The sequence below is a fragment of the Harmonia axyridis genome, chromosome 3, assembly GCF_914767665.1.
Source record: "Harmonia axyridis chromosome 3, icHarAxyr1.1, whole genome shotgun sequence".
Classification (NCBI taxonomy): domain Eukaryota; kingdom Metazoa; phylum Arthropoda; class Insecta; order Coleoptera; family Coccinellidae; genus Harmonia; species Harmonia axyridis.
In genome coordinates this window covers 42,754,585-42,775,461 of record NC_059503.1, presented here as the reverse complement: position 1 = coordinate 42,775,461, position 20,877 = coordinate 42,754,585, and the positions used below count along the sequence as shown (strand labels likewise).

The 20,877-nt window shown below is 38.9% G+C and overlaps 2 protein-coding genes across 2 annotated transcripts; one reads left to right on the top strand and one right to left on the bottom strand.

Moving 5' to 3' along the window:
- Positions 1–6,791: 6,791 nt before the first annotated feature.
- Positions 6,792–7,469, bottom strand: LOC123675319. Its single transcript, XM_045610668.1, has one exon. The coding sequence runs from the start codon at positions 7,467–7,469 to the stop codon at positions 6,792–6,794; it is 678 nt and encodes a 225-aa protein (XP_045466624.1).
- Positions 7,470–8,735: 1,266 nt separating this feature from the next.
- LOC123675318 lies at positions 8,736–9,947 on the top strand. The gene has a single exon (XM_045610667.1). It carries the CDS (start codon positions 8,736–8,738, stop codon positions 9,945–9,947), a length of 1,212 nt encoding a protein of 403 aa, XP_045466623.1.
- The last annotated feature ends 10,930 nt before the right edge of the window (positions 9,948–20,877 follow it).

Sequence of the window (20,877 nt, the reverse complement as noted above, 5' to 3'; positions counted from 1 at the left end):
TTCGAAAAGAAAATCTAATTGTGGTAACGTTGTATCGTCCCCCAAGGGAAAACTTTTCCTCATTTTTATCTGTTGTTGGTCTGGCACTTGATGTATGTTTAGGAAAATTTGACAATGAGCGTGTTTTATTCGCTGGGGACTATAATGTAAATTTCCTCCTAGACTCAAAGGAAAGAGAGCAGTTAGAGGAGCTTTTCCAAGCCTACAACATGAATTATCTCTTTCATGCACCATCTAGAATAAGCACAACGTGCTCAATCAGTATCGACAACATTTTTGGTAATGTTAATGAAGACAGCTGCAGTTTAATAACACTCGATCTGCATCTTTCCTGACCATCACGCTCTAGTGTTGAAGATCTCTTCTAACTACTCCAGACCTAGAGGAGATAACTTCAAAATAACGAGAGGAATTAGGGAAAATTGTAAGGATATTCACCTTATAATATGTTATAAATTATAATATTCTTCAATAAAACTTTGGAGTGTTTTGTACTTCTTTAGTTCTGGACTCTTTACACTATACAAAATGTCGTTCTAACTGAACTACATGCTGGTTATGTGTCATCCCATTACGCATGACCTGATCCAATTAACATAAAACATCGAGTAGAACATTCTTGTTCTTTACTATAGAATAATAAAAACCCCATATGTTACAAAATAACATAATCCATTTCATTGAAAATATTAAGGAGGAAAATTGGACAGATCTGTATTCACAAGAAGCAGAAAAGCAATACAATCTTTTCCACAATAGATTCAATGAAATATTCAATGCATTATTTCCTGAAGTAAAAAACAAAATCAAGGAACGCAAAAACTACAACGTAAAAGAAAAAATAAAGGACCTAAAAAACAAACTAGATGCAGCAAAAACCGTCATGCAAGTCAAGAAAGACCAAGCAAATAAGAAAATCTACGATGCCTTAAAAATCTCATTGAAAAAGAAATTACTGACTCAATAAAAACAAGGAATGAAATCAAGTTCAACAATTTTGACAATACAAAACAAAAGATGTGGAGATTGATCAACAAATGGAAAAAAAAGTCCAACAAGATAGGAAATGAAAGAAGTAACAGTATTACAGCAGGAGACCTGAATGGATTCCTCGAGCAGACCCGGACCTGGAGGCTTCAATTGGACTGCTTCAACACAGTAAGTCAAACAATTCAGATTTCCTTTTTCTATTTCCTTTAATTGAAGGTGAAATAATAAAAATCACGAACAATTTGAAAAATAAAACCTCGAAAGATTTCTACGGTATGACAACATCCTTACTGAAACGAGTCATCTCTTATATAAATGAACATTTGTGATGTTCAATGATTGCATAAATCAAGACATATTTCCCGCTAAACTTAAAACAGCAATAATAACACCTATCTATAAAAAAGGAGTTCTAACTATAGACCAGTATCCATTTTACCTAGTTTCTCAAAGATCTTCGAGTGAATACTTAAAAACCGCTTAGTGGAATTCTTGAAGAAGAATTTTTTACTACACTGTGGTCAACATGGTTTTCGGAAATTTAAGTCTACTATAACTGCATTGATAGACGTCCTTGAGTGTATCTTGGAGGCACACAACAGCTGTGAAGACGTAGAGATGACATGTATTTACTTGAAGAAGGCGTTTGATAGTGTTGATCATGGGCTGCTCTTGGAAAAATTACAATACTATGGTATGAGAGGAAGTGCACTGGCAATATTCAGATCGTATCTGCACAGTAGACAACAAGCTGTAGAATGGAAGGAAGAAATTTCTGGCTGTCAAACGATAGAGACAGGTGTGCCTCTTCATAAATCCTCTTTCATAATATTCCATCGAATAAGGTATGCACATATGTAGACGACACTTCCTCCTCAACAAATCTTCCTCTAGATCCAACTTGCAAGAGAAGACTGAAATGAATGAAGCGAGTGCTACTAATTGGTTTTTGGCAAATGGACTACAAGTGAATGCATCCAAAACTCAAAAAATTATTTTCACCAATAAAAGGGAGGAATGCTCGTCGATTAGGTATCTTGGATTCGGTATCTGGGATTCGGTATCTGGGATTCGATTCGGGTTTGAACTGGAAGAATCATGTATCAAGTTTGTGCAGAAGGTTGTCCACTTCATTATCAGGAGAATGAGAATAATTTCTAACAAAAGATTGCAAAGCTAGCATATTATTCGTCTTTCCATAACTTGGCTGTATATGGTGTCAATCTGGTGGGACAGAGTGTCGATGCCGACCGAGTTCTTCTTCAGCAGAAGAAAGCGGTGAGGTCCATTTTCGGAATGAGGCGTACAGACAGCTGTAGAGGGGTTTCAAAAAATGAAAGGATTTTGACTATAACAGGAGGTTTCATACTAGCATGTGTTAATTACATTCATCAAAATCAGAAAAAAATCCATAAGAACGCCTCTTATCATGAATACAACACACGTGACAAAAATCACTAATCCATTCCATCAAGAATTTAGAAAAATCCAACAAGGCCCCAATCTCACTGTCTGAAACTGTAAAACAAACTACCAGAAGAATATAAAAAACTGAGTGCAGCTGCTTTCAGTGGGAGAGTGAAATGTCACCTCCTAGAAAAAACGATTAATAGGTTGAGCGAGTTTTTAGACGAATGATATTCGTTTTTTTAAGTACCCTTTGTTTTACTCAATATTGTTTATGTCCCATATATACACGGTGGCCATTTGAAAACGAAACAGACGAAATAAAGTTTTTCGATAGAAATGCTCGGACAGGTCGATTTCTGTTTCGAGGGGGACAACTTAAGATGTAGGTTACGGACGCATAGCGCTTCAACCCTTGCTACTACAACCCTCACCCCCAAATTTTGAATAGGGAACATGGGGTGAGTGATACCTCATTTGAAAGGTATTTTTATACTGATTTCAGCACAGTAATTTTTTTTTTCATTTTATGCATTAGTTCTCGAAATATTCTTAACTAAGTATTTGAAAATGAAGTTGTGTTTTCATGGCACTTGTAGTGTTTTGTGAAAAATCGACATTTTGAGCTTCAAAACAACCATGACTGTGGCTTCCTTCCTAACTAACTAACGCATGAATATTTCGAGAACTAATTCATAAAATGAAAAAACAATTACTGTGCTGAAATCAGTATAAAAATACATTTAAATTGAGGTATCACTCACCCCATCTTCCCTATTCAAAAATTAAGGGTGGGGGTTGTAGCAGCAAGGGTTGAAGCGCTATGCGTCCGTAACCTACATCTTAAGTTGTCCCCCTCGAAACAGAAATCGACCTGTCCGAGCATTTCTATCGAAAAACTTTATTTCGTCTGTAATCCCGTCTGTTTCGTTTTCAAATGGCCACCCTGTATAATAATTGTTATCGGTATTTGAGTGTTTGTATATGAGTATTTATGTATATAAATAAAATAAAACGAAGTAATTTCCACTATATTATTTAATTGTTAGCAACAATTGTTTCGCCACACTGTGGCTTCATCAGGCTACAGACAGAAATGTAGCCTGATGAAGCCACAGTGTGGCGAAACAATTGTTGCTAACAATTAAATAATATAGTGGAAATTACTTCGTTTTATTTTATTTATAATGAATTTCCGCCAAGTAAGGACCGAATCCATTAAAAAAGTATTTATGTGATTTTATGTACATATTGTACTTTTATCTAGGTCTAGGTGTATGACTAAATAGCCCTTGACAAGCCATGAAAATTTTGATGGCAAATTATTTGTACATGTTTTCTCTGTATATATTACTTTATCATACAATTACTACCTAGTATATTTTGGTTTAGTACTTCTTGTTCCATTCTTCCATTTTGTTCCATTCTTCCATTTCGTCCCATTCTTTGCGGACTTGTTTAACTATTGGAGTGAGGTATTACTTTATCATGTGCGAATAAATTATTATTATTATTAATTATTATTATTATAATTGAGAAAAATGTCCTATAAACATGTTTTCGAGATACAGGGTGTTAAAGTTTTATTTTTTTCAAGTTTTTTTCTTATAGCACCTTTCCTTCAGAACTGAACTAATCTGGCATAGATATTTCAAGTTCAAGTTTTCATCATTTGATATGCTAATCATGAATGCAAATCTACAAGGGGAACAGTGACAACTTCTTCCTCCAGAACTTTCTTGGTAAGTTTAGAAAAATGTAAAAAAACTTTGGTCCAGTACTACACTTTTTGGTGTCTTGTAGTTTTGTCGTACCTACTACCGATTTCGAGAAAAAACGATTTTTAGAAAGATCCGATTAGGAAGCTGTGATCAATAAATTAATTTGAAGTTCCGGTACTTCTCATTTATCCAATATGTAGCAAAGATTATTGAAGCTTCGATAAACTGATCATCATCACACAAGAAACACCCTGTATCGAGAACAAAGCATTTATGAGATTTTTTTTTCTTAAAATTATGCAAGGAATCTCTCATTTTCCTTTATACCATCAATTTAGGAAGACCTCGTATAAATGATATTATTTTACAATCATTGGAAAGTAAATGGAGTAAAGAAAATTTTAATGAATAAAGTCTTTTCTGAGCAAGCAATTCTCGGGCGTAGGTATACAAGCTAAAATCGATAAACTCTCAAATATAAAAAATTTCCTTCAATTAGTCTTAGAGGGCTTCCATAACTCTAGAAGGTTTTGAATAAAATATATTCAAAACGCCTTATGAGTCTGAAAATATCATATTGCATTCTAGGTTGTGACCTTATATTTACCTTTAAACTGAAGATTTTCATGAAAAATCCAACAAATAAGTATAACCAGATACGTGTGCGAAACATTACGAAAATTCCAATATCCAAGTAGGTACGATAAATTCCCCAAGAAGTCCTCATCAGAAAGTAAATGATGGAGTCGGATGGTCCTTGAGCTAGTATGTCACCATGCATTCTTTATAGTGAGATATAGAGTTACGAGTTCTTTAAAGGTATGGGGGGTTATTGAATTAATGGAATTGGTTATGGAATTTAGGTTGAAGGGTGAATAATGAATAAATTTTGATTTGTTTGACTCAGGGATTCGATTCAATGTTGAATGCCGAGATCCTGGAATTTTCAATAATTATCATCTCGGGATGAAATTAGCTGCCCATTTTAAGGAAATTTATACTCCCTTCTTGAATATTCTGATTATTCGATATAGAAGTTTCAGTTTCAAATTGAAAATTGCAGTAAATAATTTATAAGTAAGTATATTTCCGTTTCCACTATGCTCTTTCTTTTCATACTTCTTCAATATTCTGCAATACGTATATATATATATATATATATATATATATATATATATATATATATATATATATATATATATACTGATTTTCAGCATCTTTTGGACACCCATAGATTCTTAACTAGTTCTTTCCTCAGAACCCACTAATAACCTTTCTCAAACCAAATAAATCAAACAAAACAGTAGTGATGACTACAAGTGACTATAACAAAAAATGTATGATATCCTAATTGATTTACAATACTTAATTTAATGACTTTCAATGTGATATTCGTAAATTCCACTTCATCGAAACCTTAAAAACGCATCAAATCCATGAGTCAAACATTCTCGTCAGTTTCGACCTCGTATTCTCTTCACCAATATTCCACTGAAAGAGTACCTTGAAATACTGGCAACCAAACATCACATACCCCAGGATAGATTAACCCTCACTAACCATTGCATGTGGAGTTCGTATTTCATCTACATTTCACAAACAAGTAAAAGGTGCACCCATGGGATCACCACTTTCTCCAGCCATCGCTGATGTGTACATGGAAGATTTTGAAACCAAAGCGATCGAAACGTTTCACCTAAAACCTACTTGCTGGCTTCGATATATTGACGATGTCTTCGTCATATGGTCACGTGGACCCGAAACTCTCCAAGACTTCTTTGATCATCTAAATAACATCAATAGCCATATCAAATTCATAATAGAAGTTGAGACTTATAACTCACTTCCTTTTCTAGATGTCCTCATAGCTAAATCCGACGGTTCCTCCACACATATGATTTACAGAAAACCAACCTACACAAACCGCTACCTGAATGCAAATTCACACCATCATCCGTCTCAAATCAACTCCATATTGAACTATTTAATCTATAAAACTGACAGATAGCCTACGAATTCCACAAGAAATCAACATCCTTCAAACCACCCTACAACAGAATGACTACAACAAATTCAGAAAACCATTAACCGACATCAGACTCATACACAACAGACCAAAAATACTCACAAAATCAGTCTCATCTTTCAAAAAAACAGGATATAAAGACAGTTTTCAGAGCCGATTACAAAATTTTCGAATTTCTCCGAACACCAAAGGATACGATCGATAACGAGTCACAAGGTGTATAGGAGATACCATGTTCCGCAAGTCCTAGAACATACATAGGACAAACCAACAGACGTTAACTAACAGAGTCTAAGAGCACCAACTTGCAGTACGCCAAGGAGATCCAACATCTGCCCTATTTAAACACTACTCTGGAACATGACATAACGTTGATTTTGAGGGATGGAAGGCCATCTCTGCAGAGAAAACCCCTTGTCAGGAACTCTGTAAGTGGAAGACAGGTTAGTCCCCTTCTGAGTATTATTAGGGCTCTTGGACTTACTGCCTTATCGCAGTATATCGTCTGATATACTTTGGTTGGTAGGCCTCTTATTTGACCTCCATTTATCCAGGGCTCTTGTATCAGCCCTATATCAACATGCCTTCTAGATGTTCTCCAGCAGAGTGCTGGAGGTTTATATGAAGGCATGTCAGACACCTGCTCCTTATGAGGCTGGATGTCCGCTAGGCTTTTCGGAAGGGACCGCAGGTTTTTCTCCGTCGGACCCCCCATTATCACGCCTTTGCGGATCAGCCCTCCCCCCAGAGCTAGTGGTCGGTTTTATGGCCTCTTCATTTCCTGGAGGCTTCACCACCTTCTTCTTTACCTCCCCTTTGGGCCTTTTCGACGCCGGACCAGAGGTTGAGGCCTGAGGTGCTCCTCTCCTCTCGGCCATTGTCTTTGGTCCCTTAAGGCGAAGATTTGTTTGTCCGAAAAAGTTGTTTATCCGCCAATTCTTCGCTCTAATTCTCTCGACCGATGTTCTATCAGCCGAGATGACAATCTCGAGCATGGGTCCTGATGGTCCCCTTCGAAGGACTCTCCAGCTGCAGGTTTTGAGCCCTGCGTTCTGATTCTCTACCGCCTTGAGAATTTTCTCATTGGAGAGATCATGGCTGTCGGGGAGATATCCGACCAGGATCTCCGGGTGAGGCAGTTGTGCCTCTTCGGCTATCCTCAGATCAGCTCCCTCCCAAGGTTTGAGTTTTGGCTGTATGCTCTTCAGCCACTCCACAGTGGCTTTGTCAGAGCATGTCAGCCCAAGCCAGCCTGGCCTCATATGCAGTTGCTGGAACGTAGGCGTTATGGCGTCCTCGTTCCCCAGTGCAATATTCTCTTCCATTAGCGATTTTTGATGGTCATTAGTTGGTCCATTTCCAAAATCACCTCTGGAAACTTTTTGTGCATTATCCCCACCTTCAGACCAGCGGTAACCTGGCTGTAGGTGGGCCCACCTGATGCAGGAACCTTGGGAGTTCCTAAGGGCTGAGCCCCAGAAGCTCCCGAGGATTGAACTTTGGAGGCACCCGAGGCCTGAGCCCCGGCACCTCCTGAGGACCGTGCGACTTTTGAAGCCTCACATTTGGCACTCTTAGGCTCCTTGCCTTTAGGCGTGCTGTCCTCCGACCTGTTGTCTGCCGTGGACCAATTGGTTTGGAGGCTTCTTTCCTGGCATCGTCAGGAGTCATCCCTTTCTTGAGGAGGAACTTTATCCTCTTTCTGGCGGCGCCGGAGAGTCCAGGTCTCCTGACCGTCAGCTTTTCGAGGCCAGCTACGACCTCTTCATCGCTGCTCTTCAGCAGCATTTCCTCCGCCATGGGGTCAAGACTTGCGCCCTGTTCCTCAGGCTGAGTGAGGCTTTGTTATTCCTCAATTAGCACATTAGGGCTAGTGCTAGGCTCTTCTTTTTCCACTGTCTGGTCCATATGAAGTCCCACGTGCAGCTAGGGAATTTCAGTCACCAGAGGCAGAGCCGCGCATGCCCCTGGATGGCCAATTAAACCAGAGGTCGCCTGGTATCTGGAGTTCGCATATTCAGGACTAGATCCTCCCACTAGCCACGCAGACTTCGGCATACGCTGTTCCACCTTGTCTTGGGGAAAGTTTTTATTGTGTCTTTCATACACTCGGTTCAGGCGGTTAAGCCAAATCCCCCGGCATGTGTCCCCTGCTCGCGAGACATGACCACAGACATCAGATTCCACATGTCGGTATATCAGACATGAAGGTGCTGATCCCTTGCATACCTGGCATCGTAAACCCTGTGCAATACCCCAAGCCACGACACTACAGCAGGGTATGGGAAGTCGCACCGCATTGGTCAGTGTCAGTCGATCACTGTCCAACTCTCGCCCCGAGGAGGCTGCGGTGAACCATGCCAGCACAGACCTTGGCATGGCTGGGGTCGACTAATCCCCCGAGAGCTTCCAGGTGTTAGGTAATCTTTGACCATCATCTCGTTGGTTGAGGCAATTGAGTCGTTTTTCGATTTCGAGTGCTTGACGAATTACATACTTGTGAGGATCTTGGTGCGGCATTGGTTGAGGTGCGAACTGAGAACATCAAGAGGCAGCTTGTTATCGCCTCAGGATATTTTCCAGGAGACGCCATGAGCCCACCACCGGAGGAAGTACAACGCCTCATCGAACGGTGTCGCATGGAGAAGAAACAACTGATTCTGGGCTGCGATGCGAACGCACACCACAAAGTATGGGGCAGCACAGATATAAATCATAGAGGTGAGGATTTGCTTGATTTTCTATTTTCTTCTAACATAGAGATAGTAAATGTGGGTAATAGTCCAACCTTCATGAATGCGATCAGAAGGGAAGTAATTGACCTTACACTGGCGACACCTTTTATTGCGGGGATGGTCAAGAACTGGGGGGTCTCAGAAGAGCCATCCATGTCAGACCATATGGCAATAGAATTCAACGTTGAAGCAACTGCTTCAGCTGATGTTGAGTGCAGGATACCCAGGAAGACAGACTGGGAACTTTACATAGCCCACATAAGTTTTGATCTGAAGGGCCTGAAATACAACATCAGCTCCAATGAGGATCTGGAGAACGCCTCTGCTCACTTCACATCATGTCTGAAGAGGGCATTTGAAAACAATTGTCCACTCAGGAAGAAGACGATCTCCAGAGACGTCCCCTGGTGGAACAATCATCTTGAAAACCTCAAGAAAACTTCTAGAAAAGCTTTCAATAAGGCTAAGCGAGAAGGCAGCTGGAATGCCTACAGACTAGCCCTGACCAACTACAACAAAGAGGTCAGGAAAGCCAAACGGCAGTCCTGGAGAAGCTTCTGTGAGGGAATAGATAAAACAGCCCCAGCAGCTAGACTTCAAAAGGTACTATCTAAGGATCACTTTAACCCAATTGGCCAAATAAAGCCATGTGGGGAATTTACGAATGATCCTCAAGAGAGCCTAAAAGCTCCATTAGAGACTCACTTTCCTGGCTCCAGGCAGATTACCAGTGAAGATGGGGCCCCCGCTGGGGAAGTATACAACCTCACCAGGTGGGATTCTCAGAAAGCTGGTAGACTATTCACACCAGAAAGAATTGAATGGGCGATAAAGAGCTTTCAGCCCTTCAAATCAGCATGCATGGATGGTCTTTTTCCAGCCATGCTTCAGAAAGATGTTGAAGTGCTTATAGACCCAATAACTGAGCTATTTAAGGCCAGCTTTACAAGGGGCTATATCCCGAAATCATGGAGGGAGGCGAGGGTAGTGTTCATACCCAAAGAGGGTCGAAAAGGCTCCCGGAGCCTAAATCCTATCGACCCATATGCCTCACCTCCTTTCTCCTGAAGACCATGAAGAAAATAATTGACAATAATATAAGAGGAAGTTTAAAACTCCACAGCAAATAGTTTGCTTATAGGGCGGGTAGATCTACTGTAGACTCCCTTCATCATCTTCTTAGAGAGGTGGAAGGCACCCTCAACGCAAAGGAGATTCTGCTTGCAATGTTCGGTGATATCGGAGGGGCCTTCAACAATACTCTACATACCTCCATATGCAATGCAGCCAAAAGGAAAGGGATAGAACCCTCCACTGTTAAGTGGATATCAGCTATGTTGAAAGGACGAACCGTTACAGCCTATCTAGAAGAAACGGTAGTGACTGTGCTGACGTGCAGGGGATGCCCTCAGGGAGGGGTTCTATCACACCTGCTGTGGAGCTTGGTCATGGATGGCCTCTTGGAGAGGCTTACAACAGGCGGATTTAACGTCCATGCTTACGCTGACGACTTAGTGGTGACGGTTAGAGGCAAGCATGGGGGCCCAATAAGTAGCCGAATGCAACTTGCTACCAAAATTATTGAAAATTGGTGCGGGGAAGAGGGGCTTACTGTCAACCCCTCGAAAACATCAATAATCCCGTTCACTAGAAGAAGGAATCTCGACCTCAGAGCTCTGGTCTTAAATGGCCAGACTCTGCACCTCTCTAGTGAGTGTAAATATCTAGATGTTATCCTGGACAGTAAACTGAACTGGGGGAAACATATAGATAAGACTCTTTCCAGAGCCATGGCGGCTATGTGGGCATGCAAAAGACTCTTTGGAAAGACATGGGGAGTGAAACCGAAAATGGTACTGTGGTTATACACAGCGGTGGTACGCCCTATTGTAATCTATGCATCTCTAGCATGGTGGACAAAAACCGAGGAGGTCACCACACGCATCAGGTTGCAGAAACTGCAAAGGCTGGCGTGTATTGGTGTAACAGGAGCTATGCGCACAGCTCCCACGGCAGCGCTGGAGGTCATACTAGACTTGTCTCCCTTACACCTACATGTGAGAAAATGTAGCCTGCTCGAAGCAATAAGAATTTGCCATAATGGAAAGCTCCTTCCTAGGAACTGGGTTGGACATATGAGGATACTGAATCAACTAGATTCAAACCTCCTCGCAAAACCATCAGATATTATGCCAACCACCTACGATTTTGAAACTCCCTTTGAAACGGTTATAAATGACCATCATAGTGCAATAAGTCTCATAAATCGTCTGGACAAAAAGTCATCCATATGGTTTACAGATGGATCAAAAACAGAGAAGGGCACCGGCATTGGGATATATGGACCTAGACTGAGGATCTCTAAAGCCCTGGGAAGTGAGCCCTCGATTCTACAGACCGAGATAATGGCTGTTTATGTATGCGCCCAGGAGTGTCTCAAAATGAACCTCAAAGGGGCGCATATCTACATCACCACGGACAGCCAAACCACTCTGAGATCCCTGGAATCGTGGTGTCAGGGGTTATGCTGACTTGGGAGTGCCGTAACACCATAAAGCAACTGGCCAGAGGAAATAAGGTGACTCTACTATGGGTACCAGGGCACTGTGGGGTTGAAGGAAATGAGAGAGCAGATGAGCTCGCAAAAAGTGCATCAAGGTTAAGACCTGCTGGACCTGAGCCTTTCTGTGGGATAGGAAAAGACCAATACAAAGCTGCGGTCCAGCTATGGAAGTTGAACAGTAGGACAATCCACTGGACTTACACTCCTAGACTTGCTCAGGCAAAGAAATTTGTGAAGATTTCACCTACCTACGCCAAAAAGCTCCTGAAGCTGTCGCGAGCCGTACTTCGGGTGATGGTGGGACTGCTGACGGGGCACTGTCGGTACAAACATCATTTGTAACGTATGGGTAAGTCAGCAGACGAGATTTGCAGGCTCTGTGGATCGGAAGTAGAAACGGCTTGATATGAAGTGTCCAGAGCTGGCTGGCCTAAGAACCATTCACATGGGCAAGCCGGTCCTGGATACCATTATCTACTATTACGAGTGATTAAGTTTCAGAGCGATTCATGAAAGTGAAAGATAAGGTTAGTGGTTATCCGAAATAGATAAAACCATTCAAGTTTTTGTAGCCTTGGGCAATTATTTGCACAAGAACAAATCGGACATTGAGGACATATGTGGACAATTGCAAAGACATGTGAGAAAAGAGGAAATAATGACAGGGAAAATGAAAACAAATTAGAGGAAGTAGTAGGCGAACCAGCTTACTAAGTACAGTGGAAACGTCGAACTCATTCGAAATACTCAGTAAAGATGAGATGGAAAGTGACGATGATAAGGAATACGGAAGAAACGAAGATTGACACAAAAAAGGAGGCTAATAAAGAAAACGAAACACAAAAAAAAGGCAACATTCAAAAACATTAATGAAAATGGGAAAACAATCGAAATTATGAAGAGTGAAAAAATCTCACAGTTGATTCTAAGAAATAAAAGCATATGGAATGAAGTCAACAAGGAGATCAAGAAACAACAAGTTAAGTGTAAAAACAAGTAGCGCAAGGAGTTCAAATCGAACCCAAAAGCGAAGATGACTACAGGGCACTATATAAAATATTGAAAGAAGGAGATGAAGAACTTCACACGTTCGGATTGAAAAGTGAGAAGAAATTAAAAGTTGTCCGAGTTAACGAGGATGAAAGGAAAGAAAGGACATCCCATCCCCTAGTGCTTGTAGAAACAGACAATGCATTCAAGGGAATATTAAAAATTTAAAGAATGCTGCGGAATTTCAATCCGAGTGGAGAGTCTGAGGGTAAAGTCAGAAGTAATCTAGTGCTACCGATGCCAACTATATGGATATTCACAGAGATTTTGCCATGCTGCCTACTAATGCATGAAGTGCGGAGAAGGACACGTGATAGCAGAGTGCCCAAAACTGATCACAACACAGCCAAAATGTGCGAATTGTGGAGGAGACCTTCTTTCGACATTTATCAAATGTATCAAAAAACCTAACAACCCTAGTATAGAGAAATCCAAATACAAAGATGCTTTACTACCTAAAGAAAATGCGTGGACTGAAATAATAGGAAATAGAAAAAGCATAGATGCCAAAAAGTAAGAAGCTAAAAAGGATGGAGAAAAAATCCAAGCAGAGAGGAAAAGCAACCCGAGAAAGGGACAAAATATATTAAAAACTAAGACAATCTAGCAACCGTTCTAGGAAGAATGACTCTAGAATTTTGCGCTACCAATGCGACAATGAAGCAAAAGATCGCCTTCTTAGAAGGGCAGGAAAAAGTGATTGAGCTCTTTGAGAAGAAATGAACCACACCGATAATAAATGACTTACAATTGCGTTCTGTAACGCAAATTCAGTCTTCCAAAAAAGACAAGAATTAACTCTTTTCTTGGAAGAAAATAAATTGATATACTTCTCTTGGGTGAAACCGATTCGAAGCCAACTAAAGAAGTTAAATAAGAAATTATGTAGAGTATAGAAAAGACAGAGAACAAGCTAGAGGAGAAGATACAACCGTCTTAGTGAAAAGAGGAATTATACATCACGACCTACCAGAAGTTCCAAGTGCAAATATCGAAGAAAAAGGGGTAAGTGTACAAACGAAAGCAGGTGAAATAAACATTTACTCTGTGAACCGTTCCCCAAACAATGGATTAGAAGAAGCCGATATAAAAAACTTCTTCCGAAATAAAAAACCTACGATAATTGCAGGAGACTTGAATACGGAGCATCTTGATTGGAATAACAGACAAATCCCCAAGGAACTGAAATGAGAGCTATAGCAGACAAATGTAACCAGTTAGTAGATACTAGGGCCAGAAGATCCCACTCATATCCACGAAATTAAGGTACGATGGACGTACTGGACATAGCAATAATGAAAAATGTTCCAGCGAATTATGACATAGAAACCAAGATGGATCTCTCATCGGATCATAGCCCAGTGGTCTAGACATTAGAAATCGGAACAGACAGACTACCCACGGACCGAAAATCAATTAACTAGGCAAAATTCAAAGAAATAATTTAAACAAAATGTGTTAAGATACAAAACAAAATAGAGCAAGACGAAGCAATCGAGGATATAGGAAAAAGAATAATCGAAACTGAAGAACAGTCCACCAAGATCAAAAAAATACCGAAGAAGAAACCACTACTTCTAGACGTGAGAATTTTTTTAGAGGAAAAGAAAAACTCGAAAAAATAGTATAGACGCACATTAAACCCCGGTGACAAAACTATACTGAATAAACTGACAAAATATGTGAAAAAGAGAGTCAGACAAGTGTTCAATGAAGACTGGGACAAGAAGTTAGAAGAACTATATACGGAAGACCAATCACTATGGAAAATGACGACAGCACTAACTGGAAGAAAAACGAAAGCGAAACCTGCACTGAAGAAGGGAAATCAAGAAGCTGTCACAAATGAAGGAAAGGCAGAAATGTTTGCAGAATCTGTGGAACATCAATTTAAGCCGAATCCAAAAATCAACTACGACCAATTCAACTAATCAGTCACACACGGAAATATAACAGACGAAGATTACAATGAAATTGAAGAAAATTCAACAGAAGCGAATGAAGAAGAGATTGGAGAAGTTATCAAAACATTAATAAATAGAAAATCACCCGGAATAAAAAGGATACTCAATCAAGCAATTAAAAACTTACCAGGAGAAGCTAGAGATGAAATCGATGAAATAGCCAGATTCATACTAATAACAGGACATTATCACAACAAATAGAAAACGGCGGATACAATATTAATTTGAAAGAAAGGAAAAGACGGAAGAGACCCAACGATTATCGACTCATAATCCTATTATCGGCAATTAGTAAAATGGTAGAGAAATTAATCTACAGAAGACTGACAGATTACTTATAAGAAAACAAAATAATTCCAGATCACCAGTTTGGGTTTCTTAAGGAGCATTCAACGATTCATCAACTAATACGACTAACGGAAAATATTAAGGAACAAATGAACCCCTCTTCAGATACCGGTGCAATTTTCTCGGATACAGAAAAGGCATTTGATAAAATGTGGAATCAGGGTCTGATATACAAAATGAAGTTGATGAAATTTCCAATCAAACTTACGAGATTGATACAATGGTACCAGGCAAATCGGAAATTTATGTTGAATATTGATAGTACCAGATCAACGATCAGAGGAATAGAAGCTGGAGTTCCCCAAGGATCGGTGATAGGACCGCTACTGTTCAACTTATACATGGCAGACATACCGAAAATGAATAGATGCAAGATAGCCCAGTTTGCAGATGACACTGCTTTATACTATCACAGTAGAATGCGGAAAACAATCACTAGGCAGTTACAGATAGATAGTTAAACTGATGATTTTATCTTAATTAGCCTATTTTGTGAATTAAATTATAATGATCACTATTGGTAGATGTTTGTGTTCTTCTACTAGCTCAATTTTAATCATTTTTTATATTGTGAACTATCAAATTGGGCATTTATCCTTAAGAAGGGGAGTCTCTCCGGGTTAACTGAAAATTTGATAGAGTCGAACGTAGATCAATTTATTTTGATAATAATGATGATCGATACAGCCAAAACTGATTCCATCTACAAAATAGTTTCATAACAAAAAAGAATAGTTTTCTTTCCAAACGAGCACATAATTTTTCTCGAGAAAGGAAGATATGAGTAGAGTGAGGTATCTTCAATATATACAATTAGCTCAACCGTGAGAAACAGAAATAAAATCGGTCCATAAATACAATATGCCATAGCCCGTAAATGATTCTTCATTGAACATTTATTACAGCTTTTTTCGAACGCCACTGCTACTAAAAACTCTTGTTGCCACGACGTGACACAGTGTTCTATCTTACAATGTGCGCTCAGCAGCAACAGGTATGCGTATATTTATGACAGCTGAGGCACGTGACCGGCAGACAAATGAAGATCACATCCTTAATCCGACAAGAATTTGCTTGAAAAGAATAATTGCCTTACACTCCGGTATTTTATGTAGGTTACCGGAGTATTATCGATCAGAACTGAAAATGAGAAGAGTATAATATAAGTAAGAGTAATTCGGTAGTCTTTAGGTTGTCAATATACTTACCTAACTACTCCATCTTAGTATAGACGGAGTTTAAGATTCGGAACGTGTAGAAAATGAAATAAAAACTCAGTTCGCCGTCCAGAGCTTTTCTCTGAAATTATAATAGCTATTGGCATGATATTTAGCACAAAAATATAATAATAAAAATAATATAGGACTTTTATTGAATAGAAAAAAGAATACAGTTGTTTTGACATTCCATCAAACATTTTGCGACGTTATAAGAGAATGAGCGTTAAAACAGCTCTTTTGAGTGAGATGGTATTGTGAGCCTTCCCCTGATGCGAACATTGACATTGTGCACGTGACATCGAAACCTTATCATATTGTTCAAATATGGTGGTGATCTGTGGGCGACTACAGAAAAATCTGGCTAGCAGAATGAAGACGACGTCTCTGTGCCATGTTTAGTCAAGATATCTCCTCCAACTTATGACTGATGCGATCGAATTTTCGGATGCCGTATATCAATCTCAAAAATGAGGTTTGTAATTTTTTAATTCTACCAGCATCCGATATTGTGATGCTAGGCCCATAGACTGTGTCACAATAATTGGGATGTGAAAGGACCAAACTATCGCAGAGCAGAGCCTTCGTTCTCACATCAAGAAGTTGCCTATTGTGAAAAATGAGTTTCAGGCTAGTGTACGATCTTTTCAGAATATGACTCACGTGAAGTGAGAATCACAAGTCGCTATCAATAAAGAGGCCAAGGCTTTTAACTACACTCTGAAAATTTATATTGCAGTTGTCCATCTTCAAAAGTTGACTGTATCTTTGCATGAAAAAATCTCTATCTTTCGGCCTTCCAAAGAGAATGACATTAGTTTTCTGAGGTAGTTAAGTGCATGATCGATAGAGAACTGTGTCAGGTTGCCTAAATAATAATTCAAGACAGAGACAGCCTGTGTACACTCCTCCAAGAAAAATGATAGGTAGAGCTGAGTATTGTCGGTGTAGTAGTACTAGGTACCGGGTTTTTCACCATAATTTGACCCCCCCTTTAATTTTGTTACTAAAAGAGGTACAAAAAAATGTGTTTACAAAAGTTTCACGAAATCGACTAGTGTTTTTTAAAATGATTTCAAAAAAAGAAATATATACAGGGTGGGCAACATATTGATAGCAACTTCATTTTTTCAAATGGAACACCCTGTATATTTTTCTATATTTGACTAGCTCTTTTTCCCTTTTCAGTTGCCGTCAACATATCGTCAGTCATCGAAAGAATGGCTGAGCTACATCCATAACCCCTTCTGAAACCCGACTGACAACTTGGTAAAATATTATTACTTATTACTTACTCACGAAGCTGGCCCTCAAGTACACTCTTAGGGTACGGCCATGGTGAGCCGCTTCTCGCGTCTCGCTTTATCGCGTCTTGCTAGCGGGTAATAAACATACGAAGAAATGATCTGGTATGGACATAGTGCGCCTGCTCGCCCGCTTCCGAGTGCTCGGCCAGCTTCTTCTCGCTTTTACCGGAATGAATTACTAATTCTTTTCTCGCTTGCCGGTAAGCCCGCTCGATTGATTTCATAAAGGAATTTGGACGTAGTAGTGAATAAATATCGATAGGATGGACATTAATAAAGAAATTTTGATTTCTAAAGTGTTTTTTAATAGCGTGATATGGGATATTGTTATTTTATATTATTTTTTCTACTTTTCAATTACAAGAAATTCATCTTCATCTTTCAGTCGGTGGAAATTATATGAGTCGAAATATGGCAAATGAAATAAACAAATATACTCAGGGTACTGAACCAATGAACAAAAATATGAAAAGAATTAGGGTAAATGCACTGGTTCTCGACCATTCCGTGATTTGAGATAAAATAGTAATTAAAATATATCATGTAGTGCAAAATATTTTCGCGGTACGTGTTCTCGACCATTCTACCCTTTCAAGATATTTTGCATAGTAGTGGTATAGGTCAAAGTTTTCGCGCTAAAAATTAGTTTATAATCGTCTTTCATAGAAAAGGGTTCTTTCTCGTCCTCTCTTAGAAAAGTGCTTTGTGATTTATGACCAGAAAATAGTAATTATTTCTTATTTTAAATTAATTATGTGTGTATATTTTGTTCCATATCAACTATAAGATATATTTTCGAGTGTATTTCAATCAAAAAGCAAATAAATGTATATTTTTTTGTTCAATATTCGGCGGTCGCGAACTGGTATTGGAAAATTTGTACCTTTTATTTCTCGACCAAAGTGGTCGAGAACCAATATGTTACTTCAATAATTGTTTATTGCAACCGATATATTTCTGTTGGATCATTTTCATTTTTTTTTCGATATCCTGATTCATTTATATATCTACTTTCTGAATATTAGTTTGCGACCACCGAATTAACGTTGAAACACTTATTTCTACCCTTTATTCATTCGCGGTCGAGAACCAATTTGATTGTACTTAATTCTCGACCACTGGTGGTCGGTGTTTTATATTTTTTTTACTCATTACCAATCTGAGTGATAGGTAGTGATGTCGATGGTACGGTACGAAAGTAAGTACTAATCACTCATATCGCTCTAAAGTTTTTTATAAAATTTTCAAGTGGAGCGGCCACTATTATTAGTGGTCGAAAAATAACACAAAAATGGTCGAGAACTCTGCGGCGTGGTCGAGAACCGAAGGTTATTGAGGTTTTCTATATGTTTTCACATTTCAAAGGTTGAATGCGGAAAGAACGCTTAAAATTATATGACAAATCATTTAAAACTCGCCAAAGAATCGATGAACACCAATACCATTAAAATTTGATAAGTTTATGTGTGAAAAAATCGTGCTCGAAATCGATGTTTCTGTTAACTGGTCGAGAACCAGTGCATTTACCCTAACTTACCTCAGAGTGACCGTAAGACGTTCTTACGGCAGAATTCTTTGTTGATGAAAGTTGCACCACTGTTTTTTTAAACGATTTTCTATTAGATTCAAAATATATGATACTTAAATGTCAATTCTTGCATGCGGAAATATTCGAAAAATTTTTCTGGATAGGCCGTCAGCTGTGAAAACAACGTATGATATTCACCAACTTTTTGGCGTGATCTATTTATTTCATGAACGTCAGTAGACCTTCCATGTTTTAGTTTCAAAGAAACATTATCACTAGCTATTAAGATAGCCAAAAGATCCTCACGGCATAAATTCATGATGAAAAATGAATTATGCTGCAGCGGCAAACACGACGAGACGTTTTGACGAGCGGTACACTATGACCACCACCTGCTACAATCTAGCAGGTTCACCAGTCGCCGAGCGCTAGTCTAATCAGCCGCGATAAAGCGAGACGCGAGAAGCGGCTCACCATGGCCGTACCCGTAAGCACCTTTGAAAGAGTTGGTAAGATCGGTCTGAAATCACTAAAACTTGAAGGATTTTCAGGAAGTGGGATGACACGGGCTCTCTTCCACTGCACCGGAAATACGGAGTTCGAGCAATCATTCATATGAGTTATGTAAGGCAACAAGGGCAGAGATTTAAGGTTAATATATTTATACCGTCCAAGGATGTTGCGTTACTTTTGATGTTAGTCATAACTTTCAAAATTTCTATTTCTGAAACGGTATGAAAATTGAAATCTCCCTCCCCAAATCGATTGATTGCGAGATTGATTGTTCTCATAATAAAATGTTCGATCCTTGATTGTTTTCAACTTTGGTATTCAATCGACGAAATTAGAATTAATTGAAGTGGTCCGGTAAATTACCTGTATAGTCTACGAGTCGAGTTTATCATCTATCTATATTACTGATGTCATAGATATTGCGCCATGGAATAGATCGCAGGTCACAGTCAAACTGAGAAACATTCAAACCTTTAAAATCCTGCGATGTAACCAACTCTGGATTTGGTTTGCTTAGCTTTTGCTTTAGACTGCAAGAAATCAGCTCGTGATCCGAAAAATCAACTGACTCTACTCTTATGGACGAAACCATATCAACAGAGTCAACAAGTATATATTCTAAGAGTGTGGCAGACTTATTTGTTATTCTAGTCGGCTCATCAACTAACTATTTCAGGCCAAGACCCTCAAAAAAATTGATGACGAACAATGAATCATTATTGTCCATCTCGAGCAAATCAATATTGAAATCGCCAAAACAAAGAATACCAGCCACCAACGGTATAACCAGCGATAATTCCGTTTCGAATACATCCAAAAAAAAATTGTACTTAGAGGTATGTAGTCTATAAGTTGAACAAATAGCGATATTATTAGTCCCAATTTAAACTCAATCCACAACAGCTCTATATCTGTACCACTTGGCAGAACAGTAAAATTCAAATGATTCTTCACGAAAATACCAACTCCGCATCCACGCCCCGCTCTAGCCGGCGTACAAAACTATATCCAACAACAGCAAGATCATCATTTGTTATATTGGAACTCAACCAAGTTCCACCGACGCACACAATTTCAAAATCATTAGCTAATAAAAGGTTTTTGAAATCATCTAGATGAGCAACTAAGGATCTAACATTGAGATGGGCACATTTGAGTCTGGAAGTTGATATTTGCAGGATACTTTTACATTTCAACGGAAAATCCTATAAACATCATAAGTAATTAAATCACTTATAATGAAAGTGGAATTGGAAAATGCAATGAGTATTTAAGTATCTCGTGTATAGACGAAACTGTATTCTGTAGTTATTATGAGGTAAATTAAAAAAAAACACAGAAAAAAATTAAATTTGAAAACTAAAACAGAATACAAATAATTAAAAAAAAACTGAAAAAGCTGTGGTATTCCAAAAAAGTAGAGAAAGAAAATAAATAATTCATACAACAAGTTAACTCCCAAACCAAGTCCATAAGATTTCACGTTTTTAGGTAATTTTCAGAGTTTA